The sequence below is a fragment of the Dunckerocampus dactyliophorus genome, chromosome 1, assembly GCF_027744805.1.
Source record: "Dunckerocampus dactyliophorus isolate RoL2022-P2 chromosome 1, RoL_Ddac_1.1, whole genome shotgun sequence".
Lineage (NCBI taxonomy): Eukaryota > Metazoa > Chordata > Actinopteri > Syngnathiformes > Syngnathidae > Dunckerocampus > Dunckerocampus dactyliophorus.
In genome coordinates, this window is record NC_072819.1 from 35,762,879 (window position 1) to 35,780,767 (window position 17,889).

General features: G+C 42.0%; 1 protein-coding gene across 2 annotated transcripts in view; it reads right to left on the minus strand.

Moving 5' to 3' along the window:
* Positions 1 to 15,266: 15,266 nt before the first annotated feature.
* slc9a8 (solute carrier family 9 member 8) overlaps positions 15,267 to 17,889 on the minus strand; it is a 28,010-nt gene continuing 25,387 nt past the window's right edge. For both annotated transcript variants that reach the window (XM_054789239.1, XM_054789229.1), the window contains one exon: positions 15,267 to 16,216. In XM_054789239.1, coding sequence (XP_054645214.1) covers positions 16,103 to 16,216 — 114 coding nt within the window. In that variant the 3' untranslated portion in view covers positions 15,267 to 16,102. The remainder of the gene's footprint in view (positions 16,217 to 17,889) is intronic.

Below are 17,889 nucleotides of genomic sequence, written 5' to 3' on the forward strand. Positions count from 1 at the left end.
AAGCATCCAATCCAAGGCTTGACGATTTTGCCATGACATTTTGGTTGTTTCATGTAATTGTTCTCCGAGCGCTCTGAGGGCTTCATTGGTATAATTAATAAAGCGTTGTTGATTATAATACACGTAATTAATCCATTCCGCATTTTTATTGGGCGTAATCCAGAGAAATATGGACTCCAGACCAGCCTTAATTTCACTCCTAGCTTTGAATTCCTCTGGAATTCCTCGTGGTTGCCCTATTGCGTCTAGATAGACCCGAGAGTCTGGTATGTATGATCTTTTAAATCTAATGGCACCCTGTGTTTGGAGTACTTCTCGGACACCTTTGTACATTACTTGAACGGGCACTTTCATCCTTACCAATGTGCACAGGCCAATCCATTGCTGAGGCAGAACATTACGCAATATGTCATCTCCACACATCCAATAGCTGTCCGCTACTGCCGTAGATTGTACAGCCAAAAATTGATTATTAGGTATTGTCATTGTTATATTTTGACATGACTGATCATTTGGGCCTGGGTTCTCATACCATACCGGTCTGGTGACAAAAATCGGAATCATGTTTGCGTGTGGAAACCAAGATAGTACCCAAGTTACTTTACACTTCACCGTAGTATTTCCCACATAATTCCCAAGTTGGTTATCAGTCTTAAACCCACCGCTTGCGAAACATTCATACTCTGCCGTTCTATCTACTTTATACTTTGTTGGGGGTCCATCTAAGGCTGTTGTGAGTCCAAACTCAGTGCACACATTATCCTTAGCCCGAGCAGGCAGTGGACTCATTAAATTGTGTGTCTTTTTTGAGCCATAAATTAATCTACATTGTATGGTGCACATTGGTAATGAGAAAAGCCTAATTTTATGATTAGTTGACACGAATCCTCTTTTTTTACATTTCTGCCTTTGTTCATCTGCACATGTTTTGAAACTGTTCTTTTCAGGAATTACAATTGGTAACGCGGTTGGAGCTGCTGAACATGCTATGCATTCCACATTTGTCATTTCCCTGGTTGTGTACCATATCCATTTATACCACCCATTGTATCTGGTTTTTGTAGTACTATTAAAGTGCATTGGTCTGATCCCCATTCTGGAGGCTCATCTTCTATTTTAAAATCCACTCCACATATACCCCTACCGAATAGTGACACTGTAAGTGAACGAACATCCTCCACTCTCCCTAGTTGACTGACCTTAATTTTGGCAGTCCATAATTCTGCAAACTCTACATTGTCCCTCCGTTGTGCTGGTGCTGAGTGGCGTATAGTTGCATCGTACTCATCTGTTTCATGTCTTTGGACTTCCTTGGAGGACAGCGTCCCTTCCCCCTTGGTGTGAGACACTGGCATTGCATTCATCAGTGCCCACAACATGCAGCTCACCATCACCAGCAAGTGAATCTTTGGCGTTTGGCGTTCCATGTGTGCTTCCTTTGTTGCTCAACTCCTCCTCTTGCTTGGATTGGGCTGGACGCACCTTGGTGCAGTGGTTTAAATGGTACCACGTCGTGCTCCCTTCCACTTGGACAGCCGTCGGTGTTGCTCGCACCACCTTATAGGGTCCCTCTCGTCTTGGCTCGTGCCACTTTCGCCTGTACACCTTGATGTACACCTGATCGCCTGGCACCACCAGGCCGTCTGACACCTCCGTGGACTCAGGAGCCCTGCTTTTCTCCTGCACATAGATAGCTCTATGTATGGCAGTTAACTGTTTTATATAATCTTTCAGTTCATTTTGCAACTGCTCAAGTGGGGGCCCTTTATAAGGCCCTCTCAAATGTGGTGCTGGCATGGGTCGACCCGTAAGCATTTCATGCGGTGTTAGATGTGTCATTCTGTTAGTCTGCATGCGATAACTCATGAGTGCAAGTGGTAGTGCATCCACCCAATTTAACTTTGTGCTAGCACAAATTTTATTGAGTTTGGCTTTAAGTGTCCCATTTACTCTCTCTACCATTCCCTGGGACTGAGGATGATAGACACACCCCAACCTTTGTCTTATTCGCAACTGTTGTAAGATTCCTTTGGCTACTTTTTGCACGAACGCCGGACCGTTGTCCGAACTTATTTCTGATGGTATTCCAAACCGCGGAATTACTTCTCTTAACAGGAATTTAACAACAGTTTCTGAACTCTGATCTTTAGACGGCATCGCTTCAACCCAACGACTAAATCGGTCAATAACTACTAACATGTACCTCTTTCCATGCACCGATTTAATCATGTCTACATAGTCTAGCACAAGATGTTTGAATGGTCCTTCTGGAACTGGTATGTGTCCAATGGGTGTAGTTATGCCTTTTCTGACATTGTTCTGTGCACAAACTTCACATTGTCCCAAGACTTCATCTATCATTGACTGTAAATATGGTGACCAATATCCTTGCTGTTTTATCTTCCTTACAACTTCCCCCTTTGCACAGTGATCTGGACTGTGCACATCTGATATTAGCACTGTAAGTAATGAGACTGGCGCAACAAGCAGTCCTTCATGTGATCTCCACAGACCTTTTTCATCTTTTGAAGCTCCTCTCTGCTGCCACAAACTGTGCTCACTTAGCCCTGCATTTTGTTGCATCAACACAATGTCATCTGGCGTAGCGACTGGTTCTATTGACACCAATGGAGCCAAAACAGTCACCTGGCTTTTAGAAGCCAATTTTGCTGCTTCATCTGCTGCATTGTTTCCCTGCACAACATCTTCATTTCCTTTCCTGTGTGCCTGACACTTGATAACAGCAAGCCTTGTCGGTTGCATCATCGCCGAAATAAGATCAACTATCTGTTTTTGGTGGTGTATTGGTGAACCATCACTTTTTTTATAACCACGTTGCTTCCACACTGCCCCAAACAAATGACACACTCCATGTGCATACGCCGAATCCGTATACACATTTGCTGTCTTTCCTTTGGCCATTCTGCACGCTTCAGTCAAAGCCTTCAACTCAGCTAATTGTGCAGAGCATGGTTGTATACAACTCTCAGCCTTTATTGTCACAAAATCACTTCCTTCCTGTTTGATAACCGCAAACCCTGCATGGCTGCCAAGGTGATCTCTGTAACACGATCCATCCACAAAGTATGTCACTTCTGCATTTAACAAAGGTGTAGACTCCAAATCTGGTCTTAACTTCGTGTACTTCATTGCCTCTGGCACACACTCATGAGGCTCACCTTCAAAACTGAATGGCATTGTGTCTGCAGGATTTACCGTTGCACACCTTTTAATGGTGACATCTGGATACGTCAGCAGTGGCAAGTACTGCAAACATCGAGCCTGCGTTATCACAAACCTATTTTGGTGGATCAGCTCAGAAATTTTATGATGCGTGTATATTGTCACTGGATGTCCCATTGTGATTGTTGATGCCTTCTCATACGCATAATGAACGGCAGCCAACCCTTGATAACATGGTGGCCAACCCTGGACCACATTGTCCAGCTTCGTGCTGTAGTATGCAAGGGGTTGCTTCCTTCGACCACTACAGGTTTCTTGCATCAACACTGCAGATGCGTACATGTTATGTCTATTTGACACGTACAAAAAGAACGGTTTGCCATAGTCTGGTGTTGCCAACGCCGGAGCTGTTTGCATTTCCTGTTTGATTGTTTCAAACGCAATTCTGGACTCATTGGTCCATTTCAGCGGTGACCTCAATGTCTGAGTCTCACCCTCCTTCATTATTCCTCTCAATGGTGCAGTTTTGACAGCATAGTCCACTATCCAGTTTGAGCTGAAACCAGTCATGCCTAGAAAAGTCATCATCTGTCCCACTGTAAGAGGGAGTGGCACTTTGCTCACTCCCTCCAACTGAGAGGGTGCCACTGAGATTGTTCCGTGTGATATAACTCTTCCCAGATACTCGACCTGGGGCTGGCAATATTGTAACTTTGCCCGGGAGGTCTTATGCCCCCCCTCAGCCAACTTCTGAAGTAACTTAATTGAGTCTCTGTGGCAGTCCTCGAGTGTCGGTGCGCATATTAACAGATCGTCAACGTACTGTAACAGGGTGCTATTGAGTTGCAACCCTTCAAGGTCCTCTCTTAACACCTGATTAAACACATGTGGACTATGTTTGAACCCCTGTGGCATTCGAGTATAGCAATATTGTTTTCCTCGATATGTGAACGCAAACAAATGTTGAGAGTCTTCGTGCAACGGAACACTAAAATATGCTGAGCACAAGTCTATTACTGTGAAAAACTTAGCTTCAGGTGGAACATTTGTCAAGAGAGTATGCGGATTTGGTACTTCCACTGGACTATCCTGGACGATCTCATTCACTGCTCGCAAATCATGTACCAGCCGGTACTTGGATTTGTCTGCTTTCTTCACAGGTAGTATTGGCGTATTACAAAAACTGTGTGTCTCAATTAATACTCCCGCTTTCAGAAGCCCTTCAATAGTTTGGCTTATACCTTTCTCTGCCTCTAATTTCAGAGGGTACTGTGCGCGTCTTGGAAGTTTCATGTTTGGTTTAAGCTCCACTCTAACAGGGTTTGCTGACTTCACTAACCCTACATCTGTTTCATGTTTTGACCATAGATTTTCTGGGACGTGTTCGAGCATTTCTTGTTTTAAGTCACTCTCACCTTCACGGATTTGCGGCATCTGTGGTACGTCAAATGAAGTGATGATCACTTCTTTTGGTTTTGAAACCATATGGGTACCACACAAAATTTTTATCTTTGTCTCATCTGGCGACACAAAAATTAGTGGATTTTCAGTCGCATTCCAAGTTATTTTGGACGCATTTTTCATCATTGGCCCCAAATCCTTTGACGCAAAATTTTCGTTAACCAACAAGGTTATGTGTGGTGCCGAATTGGGCACGTTATACCATTGTGCCAGGAAAGGATTTGACTCAACGTTAAACGCTGCACCCTCTTGCCCAATTATGATATACTCTGTTGTCAATGACACCGTCAGGCCTTCAGTTTGTGTTTCCCACTTTTCTTCAAAGATTTTGCTACATGATGGATCAAAATAGACTGTGCAATGGTATTCAGACCGTGGTTTTGACGCTTTTGGAATTTGAGCACAGATGTACTTTTCCCACTTTTGGAAAGCCTGGAGCACTGGTTCTGATATATCTCCTAACCAGTATACTTTTGCACGTGCTGTCTGAACATTCATTTGGAACTTTTCCTTCACTCTATCTACTTTCACTCCCTCAGGCGTACAAGAAATGTTTACATTCAGCTTGCATAGAGCATCTCTTCCTAGTAAATTTACTGGTGTCTGCTCAGATACCAGAACTGGCAATGTCGTTGTTTCGCCCTCCATTGTTAGCTGAACTGGAGCCGTCATAGGTATTGTTTGAAGCTTTCCCGAGAATCCTACTGTTTTGACAAATTTGTCAGACATGGGGAGGTGTGAGGCGTAACTTGGACCTACACAAGTGTAGGTTGCTCCAGTATCGACCAACATTGGTATTTGTTTTCCTTCGATTTGAACTTGAACTACTGGTTCTTTTTTAGTTATAGATGTTACTATTGGCAGCTGACCTTCCCCTGCAGGATTCTCTGGGCACCCCTAATAACCATAATTTGGACCTCCCCACGGGTTGACTGGACCCGAATATGGCTGTTCTGAATTTGGACCTTGGCTCAATGGTTGTTGAGGTTGTTGATCTCCATAGCCTCCTTTGACCCAATTAGGCGCCGGCCATGGATTGGTTGGACAGTTCTGTCGATTGTGTCCTTGCTGTCCACATCCCCAACAGACTTTGGGAAGTACTTGCGGAGGGGTAGCTTGTTGTTGCGACCTCCTTCTTGATCCATCTTTTCGGCCCATCTGATATTGCCTTCCCCTTTGCGACGCTTGATTTGTTCTTGGTTGAGCATATACATTGATGACAGGTGGCGCTTGAACTGGTGGTACTGTTGTTGGCACTGGAGCTGGAGGTGGAGCTGGAGATGGCATTACGGGTGCCTCCACACTTGGCTTTGCATCCCCGACTAAGGCTTGAGCTTTCTTTTTGTTCTTGCTTGACAGTTCCCCAAGTTGCAACTGGGCAACCTTTCTTTGAACGTCTTGGTCTTGCTCTTTCAGCCGTTGTTCATCTCGTCTGTATTTTTCAATAGCATGTATCACATGCTCACAGAACTCCCTGTGTGACTTTGACGTCAGTCCCACAACATCCTCCAGTCTACTTTTTACTGGAGTTGGCATGGCTTCAACCACTGCTGTTCTGAATAGTGTGGTCATCAGTGGGCTATTTCCAACTTCTTCCTCAGTCTCTTGCTTCCACCGTTTGAGCTGACGGCTGATATACTCGGCAGGGTTCTCCGTTTCCGTAAGTGGCTGTCCCTTCAGGGCCTTGGGATCAATCTTGATCGGATACTCCCTTCGCAGTGTCCCCCACAAGTCTCTGCGATAAGGATTGAACTCAATACCATCCGCTTCAGGATTTTGCATCCATCGATGGCCACTTAGATATAGCACATTTTCCATTGTTGGTATCCCCAACACTCGTGCCCACACAGCCTTGATATCTCCAAGCGCCAGTATTTTACCCACTGTTTCTTCTTCAAACGCCCTTATCCATTTGCTGGCCCCCTCATGGATACCAGGCAGCCTGGCGATCAACCCCTCAAGATCAAGTGTTTGCCAAGGAATATACTGTCCCTGTGTTCCTTTTATTAATATTGGCAATTGATGAGCCGGATCGGTATACCTCTCTGGAGGGTGTATGCCAGGCCTGTATCTGAGATCATACTTTCTGTTTTCCTTGCCATTTGCAGCAAAGGTAAGACTTCCCCCTAAGACTTCTCTTTCTTCTGCCTCTTGGACTCCCTCTGGATAGCTTACTCTTCTTTTTACTGGTATAGCACTACTTACTCTTTCTACTGCTCCTTTTTTTTCTCTTCCTGTTTTTGTTCTGTAGCCGTATTTTGTACATATTTTTCATTAACATCATCTATCTCATCCTCAAGTTCTTGAATTATAGTCCTTTCCTTTTGTCTTTCTAAGTCCGAGTGCTCCAGGTTCAGCCAATATGAGTGTCCATCCTTTCTTGTCATCTCTTTAAGCGCTTGATCTTTTTCAGCATAACAATCCAGTACTTGTGACTTTTTTGGTTTTGCACCCTTCCTGTCTGTGCTGCAGTATTGTGGTGGATTTTTCAGCCTTCCAACTGGTGAAATAGGATCTTGTTTGTTGTCATCAAAATCAACATCTCCTGCAACTTCGACAGTTCCCGTAATAAAAGGATAAAGGCCAGACGGAGCCACTGCAGCGAACTGACTATTACCCTGCATGTTTTTGTCCATATTTCTGTTTTTTATTTTAAATCCATCGTCGCCTTTAGCTCTAAACAGTTCACGATTCTTTTTCATTGTTTTTCGGAACATTTCACCTTCCTTTCTGAACAACTGTATAATTTCCAATTCCTTTTCTCTTTTCTGTTGTCTTTTGTTACTTTTGTCTTTGGGTTTATAGTCCTTTATTTGGACTTCCATGTCATCACACAAACTCACATCAAATGTTCCACCTTCAGGCCAACTTGGATTTAAGCTTTTAGTGCGTTTTGTCCACTTTTTAGAGACCTTCTCGATGTCATCCTTCCTTTTTGGGTATTTTAACCCTAAAATCGTTGTCGAAGGAATAGCCATTTTGAGTATTTCAACTTTCAAGACAGAAATTAAAATAAATGTTATTGTTTGTTCTGTCACAAAAATAAGTTATTTTGCAAAAGTATCTTAAACTCAGACTGCAATTTTATCACAATGTTATTTGATGAGTATTGTCTTTATTCACTTTCAAAATTAAGTCTTTATACACTAGCACACCACATTAAAATGTTTTAAACTTAAACACCAACATGACACTTTCCATAAATGCTGTACAGTTCAGAACCACAGCTTGCAGAAACTCTCCAGTCTCATAACACAAAAATAAAAACTCTTCCACTGGCTGACTTGTTCTTCCAACACTCAGAGGGAGGGCTGTAGCCACTCCCCTTGCGTCCCCTCGCTCAACACCTCCTTCAGTTATTCACTTCACATCCGGTCACTGGCAGAACCACACAGCTTGACAAGATTCACTAAGTTCAAAGTTATACAAAACAAAGTCTCAAAAGACTTATCACACAGCACATTGCACACAATTTTCTTCTCAATTCAACCACTGCAATTCTGTCCTTTCAGCTAGTTCATATCCCCCACTACAGAGCAGACAACGTTATGACGCACTTTGAATTTCTCTGGGACCACACCCAAGATAGCCTCACTCCAGTGCAACCCACAACAAATTAACATTGGCACAAATAACACAACTAGGCAACTGCACTACACTCAATAATAGCCACATGCAGCACCTCCAGCAACAGACACAAAGATGACACACAAACTGCTTTCACTTCAACTATGTGTAAGGTTGACCTTTTTGTTGTTCCAGAAGAGATCATTCAAACAAAGGATGAATCTATGAACATTTCTGACAATACGTTTTTAACCGCACTTCTCACTTGCGTGTTTGGCAGTTTTCAGCTATTTACACTGGCTAACGTTACTGTCTTGCGACTAAGATGATTAATCTTATAGTTATTTTCTTCTGAGGGTTACAAAGCACAGTTTGTCCTCAGCTGACCTTCGTTCACACACTCACTCACTCAAGACAGTGAAAAAACACACACAAAAAAAAAAAAAAACAACGCTGAACGCTTTACAGAAGAGGTGAGACAGTCAGCCACACACACACACACACACACTTGAAGTACTGTATATGCCAATTGGATTTTAGAATTTTAGTTACATACAACAAATAACAAAATTTTAGTGCACTTCAAACCAAACACACAAGTTAAGCAATCCAAATGATTGCTTCACGCCTTAATCTCCTCCAGTTGTTATAGTTTAGGTATGCATTAATATACTCATGACTGACCTTGTCCGGCTGACTAGGACTGCAAGACTGTTCTAGAGTTACATCACAAAGTAGACAATAAGAACTACTTTATTGTAATTCCGCATGTGTAATTTGAGTATGCTTCTCTACTTGTTAGACGTGATTTGCTTCACGCATATTATATAGGCGCAGCCTTTGCTCTGTAGTTGGTCACCTCCTTTGCGCGTTCGGAGGGTCGTAACCACACAGACTTAGCGCGCAGTGAACGAACTCTGCGTTGTATAGGGTACCTCGCTCTACCAATTGCAGTCGGCCTTATATTTAGCCCTTAATTTTTCCTCCATGAATGAACTCCCGGACTAAGAGTTGCTGCAGCATAAATTGTCGACCTCACACACACACACAAAGCCGGCACGAGCCTGTACTCTTTTCCTTTACTCAACACTTCTAAAGTACGCCAATCATGCTGTAACACAGCTGGACTCGAGTCATTTTAGTAAAACACACAAAAAGTTTTTCCCACTCTAAAGTGAGGGCCACATTTTGTGTGAGTGTTCCCCACCCCCACTCTGCAGTTGTTATTACAAGGTAATGCACTAACAACAGGCTCTCTTATTTGGAGAAATTTTTAACATTAATGCTCATTAGTTACCCCCATTACTGCACCACACTGTCAAACCAAATGGTAAGAAATCTTACCTGTTTTTACGGCCGTTGGTTTGCAATATGGTGCAGGTCAGAAGGCCACGAGCATCAACGTCTTTCCTTCCAATCCTGTTCGTGACGCCAAATGTTGTGGAATAATAAGAGGCACAACACAACTTGTATGCAGTTGAGGGAAAAGGGATACCCCGTTTATTCCGTTCACCCTTAAATAGACCCAGTGAACAATAACAATGACGTGGATTATCAAACCTCATCCTTCCTTGGCCCTGTTGGCAGGACATTTTGAAATCACATAACATCTGGAACATATCTTGTATAACTTCGGTCACGATGACCTCCCCCTCAGTCACGTAGGCCTGAGTTCAACTGTCTTTCACAGAACAAAAGGTACTCTGGAGTTCACAGGACAAGAATCATTTTACAATACTACCACTTATCCGAGATTGGGTCGCGGGGGCAGCAGTTTAAGCAGGGAGGCCCAGATTTTCCTCTCCCCGGCCACTTCGTCCAGCTCCTCCTGGCGGTTCCCGAGGCCTTCCCAGGCCAGTTTGGGAGACACATCTCTCCAATGTGTCCTGGGTCTTCCCCGAGGCCCTCTACCGGTCAGACTTGCCTTGAACACCTCCCCAGGGAGGCGTCTGGAAGGCATCCTGACCAGATACCTCATCTGGCTCCTCTCAATGCTCTACTCCGAGTCTACTCCGGATGACAATGCTTCTCACCTTATCTCTAAGGGAGAGCCCAGCCACCCTACGGAGAAAACTCATTTCGGCCGCTTGGACCCGCGATCTTGTTCTTCGGGTGACCCTACCCTAGGATCATACAAACCAAAATAGAGCGAAATAAAGAAAGTGAGCTGGAGTCGCGTTAAGCAAGCAGAGGGTCACTGTCTGTATTGTCTCTGTGTATGAAGGAGTGAGAAGCATGGCTCCTCTGTCTCGCTGTAGCGAGTCTGTCTAAGGAGGGGCGGTGGCTGTGTGTGACCGGCCAATCACAGAGCGTGAAGAGTGAATACAGTAGTTACCCAATGAGGATTTTCCTTCATCACGATTACAGCTAATGACGACCTGTACTCGTTTCGTTTGTACTCGGCAAAAATGCATTATCCGTAACGGATACTCGACTAAAACAATTCACACATCGCTTAAATGTTTGTTTGTATGTTTGTTTACCTGAGTGACCCCGATGGCGTCACTTCCAGAAATAAGGCGGAACTGCAAGAGCTACAGTAGCTCGTCATGGCTAGCGCCATGAACTATAAATGTAAGTTTTGCAAATGTACTGTACTTTCAAAAATCAAACAATTTAGAACATAATTACAAACAATATATGACATATTTAAGCAAAGTTGATGAATCATGTCATGTCTGTCCACAAAACACAGACTTTCACATCACTTTGTTTTTTCTTCTTTTTTCTTTCTTACTTTCTCCACCAAAGTACAGGTGGTCCTCTGGTTACGAGCAACTTCTGTTCCTTGACTGTGAAATAAGGCGGTTTTTGGTATGAGTAGGATCGTATACCTAAATGAACACCAAAGTCACTTACACTGAACACAGAGCACATTAAGGATATGTAAAATACAGTAAGAAAAGTGTCACATTCGCCAGTGGCCTTCTCGTTCTGTCTGTCGCTGTTTCCAACCCTGCCTTTTCCTGGCCTGTTTTTCTCTTTTTCAGTTAACCCTTGAAGGCTGGGCACACCAGTGGCTGATTGCTCATTCACCATTTAAGCTGACTGCTTGCAGCTGGAAGCCGCTGGTTCTTTGTTCACACTCCTGCCGGCTACCCATACGTGGACTCCTACTCTGCTCTTAGATTAGCATCTCTATGACATCTCCTTAGCCAGGTTAGCCCAGCTGCTACCCCAGCTATCGAGCCAGCCCTTTTCCCTTTGTTTGTACTGCATCATGGTGTTCCTCATTTTTGTTTTTTTCTAAACACCATCGCCTTCTGTTGTCCTTGGACTATTTGTTTGCACTCTGTCCAACTAAAAGCTGGAACTGCCCTACGAGCTCTCTCTCTGCATCTGGGCTCCAAACCCACACAAAGTCGTCACAAAAAGATTAAATACAAGAATTAAATTAAACTGTAGTAAAAAAAAAAAAAAGAGGACAATTCCTTATCTTTATCCCTACGGCTTATTGGAGGAAGAAGTAGAAGAGGCAGGAGAACAAATAAACAATCTTTTTGTCTTTTCCTGAATCAACATATGGCTTACTGGGATATTGATGGTGGTCTTCCAGCCAAAGCACTAGCAACCATCTCAATAGTAAGACTACTGCGATACTTTCATAGCAGCAAATCCTGTAACATGCTCAAGGATACAATCTTCATCTTTAATGATAGTCGCAACAGCCGAATTAAGACCAAGTTAAGACCAAAAGTGTATAATATTGTTGGGTGTTTCTCCTTTTCCCTGCAGCGTATTAAGGTGTTCATTTTCACTTCCATGGTGATGACTTTTCTTTTCCTTGGCACTTTTCCACCAAAAGAGCCTGTCTTACTCTTCAGAGACCTAATGAAGTGCAAAAGTTTAATTAATAAGCGATGTTAACTACCATGTAGCTGTGAATGAGGCGTGGTGTGTATTCACCTGCTGTGCGATGGCAGGTGTCTTCCTCTGCCTCTTATGGAGGTTGGTCGTCTGCTGCAGCCAATCCGTGGAGCCGGAGTCCTCCAACACAAAAAAAAAAACACACGGCAACGGACGCACTTGTCCTTGTCCTACCTGTTTACCTAAAAATATGTTACAGTACCTTTTCCGAACTCACCTTTAGCCCGCTTTACTGTGAAAGAGGCATTGGAAAAACATCTACAAGTTTTTGTGAAGGTGGCTACATGATCAGACCAAGAGGATGAATAGGCAACCTCATCACCAAGGTGCACTTCAGTTTATTACCGTCTGCTGCACACTTGAGATGCTGAAAAGTCGCTGGAGCTTTGTGCAAACCCAACGGCATAACTGTACTGTAAGAACGAGTCTGGTGTGACAAAAGCTGATATTTCGGATGCTCGTGCAGTTAAGGGAACTTGCCAGAAACCAGTTTTGGTTTTGTTATGAATTTTGCAGAGCCGATGTGATCAGTACAGTCATCCATTCTAGGCAGCGGAAAAGAGTCAAGTTTTGCGATAGCATTTACTTTATGGTAGTCGTTACAAAACTGAGCGGTATTATCTGGTTTTGGAAGTCGAACCAAGGGAAGCTCCAAGCACGCATGCTTGGTACAGCTAAACCCCCCCCATTGATATCATGGCACAGGACGGGTGTCTGACGAGGATGATTTGAAAAGTTATTTTCAAAACTTTCAGTCAATTTGATTACATCAGCATGCGTACAATCAGACAAATGAGCCAGGAAAGACTCAAAGTTATTTAGCACTTCTGAGTTTTGTAACCAATGAAGTGGTATGGTACCACTCTTCTTTGACAAACCATACTCAGAAAGGGTGATACTCTTGAGAAGAAGCAAACACATTTGAGCAGCGGGAGATTTGTTGAGGAGCACTGTTCAGAAAAATAGTGTTTAATCATCGCAACATGGCACCAGTGGCGGCTACTGATCATTCAAGGAGGGGAAGCTCATTTTTTCCGGCCTACATCATAAATGTGTGTTCATATATCCATCCATACGTTTTCTATGCCGCTTATCCTGTTACGGACAGTCAGGTGAAGATCCCAAAATGCGGAGCCAGACACAGTTCAGGTCAAAAATACAGTCTTTAATGTAGGTGGAGCAGGAACTAAGTAACAAAAATAATACAAAAATCCAGAGTCCAAACTGAAGTAGAACGGTGCAACTAAGGTAGCAAAACATAAGACACCGTGGAAAAAGGCAAAAACTTGGTGAGCAGGACGGCGTCACAAGGAGCAAGGAGGACGTGGAACAGGCTCTAAACACACAAACAGCAGCCTTCAGGTCAAAAGAACAGCAACAAACTAACTGGAGCTTCACAGGCAGCATGAAGACTAATAGTCACAATCCCACGTCCTCCTCCTGCAGCCAGGTGGCTTAAGAGCCCTTGTTGGCACAGTGGCTACAGGTGCGCCTCGTGGCGCCGCCTGCTCAGGGAGTGAAGGAATCTAAAAGGAGGCACAACAGAGGTCAAAAGGCCACAACATCAAATGAAGCAGAACGACAACAGACCCTAACATATCCTCCTTAGGGAGCCTATGCCAACTGACTTTGGGCGAGAAGCAGGTTACTCCCTGCCATCCTAGCGCATATAGACAATCATTCACGCTCACATTCATACCTATGGACAATTTAGAGTCACCAGTTAACCTAACATGCTCGTTTTTAGACTGGGAGGAAACCACAGTGCCCGGAGAAAACCTACCCTCGCTCAGGGAGAACATGCAAACTCCACACAGAGAGCGGAGATTCAAACCCAGGTCTTCCCGATCTCCTGACTGTGTGGCCAACATGCTAACCACTCGGCCACCGTGCGGCCCTGTTTATTTATTTATATCTAAATTCTAGTATCTGCCATGATGTGCAGCTTGCTAGCAGCTGGAGCTGCTGCGCGAGGTTACTGTGAGTGTGACGGGGTGGAGAAGCTCTGCAGCTGTCGCTGCTCATTGGGGAAAGAGAAATCGCAGAGTGACAGAACAGAGTCGCCAAACACAACACTAGTCGCTGAGGATTGGTAAAGTCTCCGGATCAGTTCGGAACAACAAAATGAAAATCTTGGAAAATGCTCCTGTGGAGGTTTATACTTTAATATCACTGATTCGCTCATTTCACTGTCAATGAAAAAGGGATTCCGCCTCAGACAGATCATCCAATCATCATGCAGAACCAAACTTAGCAGTGAGTAGTTTAGTTTCTCTGGTTCAGCTTGTCCGCTCGTAATTCTCTGCCTGATTATTCGGCAGCGTTTTCAGTTGACGAGTGTGTATTTTTCTCCCCTGCAGCACATTTTGGCTGGCAGCGATTTTGTTGGCTTTGCCTGTGTCTTTTTGTTTTGGAGATTACCATTTTGTGTTGGGACTGTTACTTACCTTCATTGGACACATTTTGTTATTAAAATATTTGTTACTTCCAACCATGTGCGTGTTTCCTGTCTACATCATGCGTCCAAATTACCGAAACCGCTATCCGTGACACTTATAAGAAGTTATTACAAAATGTGGCGCAGTTTACTACAAAACGCATTGAAGAATTGTATCACAAAATACAGCAGAGAATTACAAAATGTGGTGTTATTCCATAATGAGGGGAAAATGTATTACATTGTTACATAATGCACCATTACAAAATGTGGCCCTACATGTACATACAGTATGGGGTCTGTATTGTCACAGAACAGAAGGTATTCTACTAGTTTTTTACAATTCTGGGTGGGTAGTGGTAATGCTGCATGAGGATTGTGAAGTATAAAGACTGACCTTCGTAATGACAATCCCATTGATTATCTGTCCCAACACTGAGATAGCAGTCTCCACCATGAATCATTGATCATTGCTTTCTGCCTATCGTCCCCTGAGTAGTGCCCTTAAGATGACCACTGTGCCTTCTATCAAAGCACCGGATTCATATTTTGCTGTAGCCCAGTCCTTGTGTTACCAAAGAAGTTACCAAACCATGCAGGAGACAGACATCTCTTATAAATTCACTTCTCTTGATTCTCACCACTTCATTTATAAGATGCTTTTAATTTTGACATGGCTTGAGGGCCGAGGCAATTGTATGAAAAGCAGTGATCGCATTTAACCCCCCCCCCCCCCCCCCCCCCCAAAAAAACACGTACATTTTAGAAATAAGTAGAACAAATACAGAAATGTACCCACACACACATCACATTGATGCCTCCCTACATTAGAAATCCACAGTAAAACATCCAGCAGCAATGACTCCAGTGCAAGTACCGCTGCTGCAGGGTAGCGGTCGAAACCTTGCTCACTGTTCCAAATAAACATTAAAGTCTATCTGCAAGCCAGTTTCGTAAATTAATTACATTTTATCCTCATTGCATATGTACTGATCAAGTCAAAATCATCAATGGTGCATACAAACCAAGAAACGTAGAGAAAGTAAAGATTCATAGAATAAAAATTGATTTGTGACATTTTACATTGTAAAATGAAGTAGATAGTCATGGCCAAACATTTCGGGAGTCCGTTAAATTCTGTGCTTGCTGCTTTATTTTCTATTTTTGTGATCCGCACAAAAATGTCTTATTTTTTCAGTATTTAACAGACGCGTAAAATGTTTTCTTCAAAAATACTGAGGCAGCAGATTTATTGAAATACCAAATATAATGTACTCCCAAACCTTTTGACCACGACTGTATACACTACACCCACACACAGTCAGTAGAAAAAAGAAAAAGTGCTCTTGTATTTCTTTACAAAATGTTGTCCCTTAACACTTGGCAAATGGGTACGGAACCTAACATGTTCTGTCCAACATCAGTGACCTGTGTCATATATTTAAGTAGCTGCTGACAATATGGCATTCAAGTAACAAACATTCATTTTCGTAGAAATATTTTGCCTCCAGTGTTCGGTAGTGCAGTTTTGCTGAACTTCCCTGTGATGAAACATTATATACAGTATATGATGTCAAAGTGTTCAGTTCACAGAAGCTCTGCTTCATCGTCGTCATCCTCTGAACCTGAGGGACCCTGCCGAACTTCTTCATACCACTTGTTGGTTAGAGTCTTCATCTGGATCCGTCCGTGCATCAGGTCCTGCAGGATGCAGTTATGGCACATTAGCTAACATAAACATAAATCTCATCAAACAAACCATCACAAGTTTTTCCAATTATAGTTACGCATTTGTGTGAATGGTTTTGTCATCGGGCAAAGAGGCCAAAACTAGACATCATCCTACTGGACAAATTTGAATGTTTGCAGGCATTCTCAAGTGATAGCACAATCAAACTGTAGTTGTTTTTGCCGAGTGGGGAAATGACACTTACAAACCTTTCAACTTGCTGGCAAAAGAAAAGCTCACAGATTTACTAACAGTGAAGCAATGACAGATGTACGCATTCTATAAGTTACAAATACAAAAAAAATATAAACCCCACAAAGTTTCTGAGGATGCAGGACACAAACAACAAGAAATGTAATATTTCCCTGTGGGATACAAAACAAAATCACACAGGCTGCTCCCCAAGTGGAGCTGCTGCGTCAATATCTGCAACAAATGCCTTCATAAAAATAAAACTCGTCAGGTTATTTCTTTTGTACAGTGACACTTTTTTTTACTGAAAGCTGAAAGCAGTGTATGTTAAAGTGATGAAAATGTCTTGGTTTTCATTGTTTTGCAGCAAGAGGTATCATTTTTGTTTGCTGAAATAATATCTTTATTATTTACATCACAGGTGTCAAACTCAAGGCCCGAGGGCCGGATTTGGCCCGTTATATCATTTTATGTGGTCCGCGAAAGCCTTGAAATAATGCATGTCAAAAGGAGACTTCTTTTAATATTATTTTGAAAAATATTTGTATATATATTATTATTATTTTGTTATTAATATTAATTTTATCTTTACTTTTTCAAGCTTTATTTTTCATTATTTTACTTTTATAGTATTGTAAAATTATATTTACATTATTGTATTGTTGTATGTATGCTATTTTTTTTACTTAATATAAATATATTAAAATAATTACAATTTTGAATATATAAAAAGATTTTTTACAATAATATAAAAAAATTGATATTTAAAACTTACTTTTACATTTACTGTTATGTTTACTATAAATAATAAAATATTAAAGTAAAAACAAAATTAATATTACTAACAAAAAAATTAAAAATACTTATTTTTTAAATCAAAAAGACAATCTTTCTTGCTAAAGGTATTTGTTGTAAATATTGAGAGAAAACCTTATGTTTTTGTTGTCAAATCCAATTTAAATGACTTTTTTTATTAGTTATTAATTAATGTAATAGTTAATTATTAATAATTTTCTAAAATAGAATTATAAAAAGCAGCCCTCTGAGGATAACCATAACTGCAATGTGGCCCACGGTGACAACGAGTTTGACGCCCCTGATTTACATCATTACATTGAAATGTTTGTAGAGTTATTTTTGTTAATTAGATTTGCTAATATTGCCAATATTATTTTGTGTTTTAGTTGTTAATTTGTCCAGTAAGACTTGAAAAGAGAGCTATTTTTTTACAGGCCCATATTTCTAATATAGAAGAGAATTATGTTTATCATTACTTCATTCCAGAGATTTCAAATGTATTTTTGCACCATTAGAGCTTGTCAAAGAGATATTATTTTAGGCATAATAAAACATGTTGAGTCACCTCTGGGAAGCCTGTTTGAATGTGTCTTTGGTTATACAGTATATGCTGTAAATTCTGGTGTATAAGCCGCTACTTTTTTCTTCAACTTTG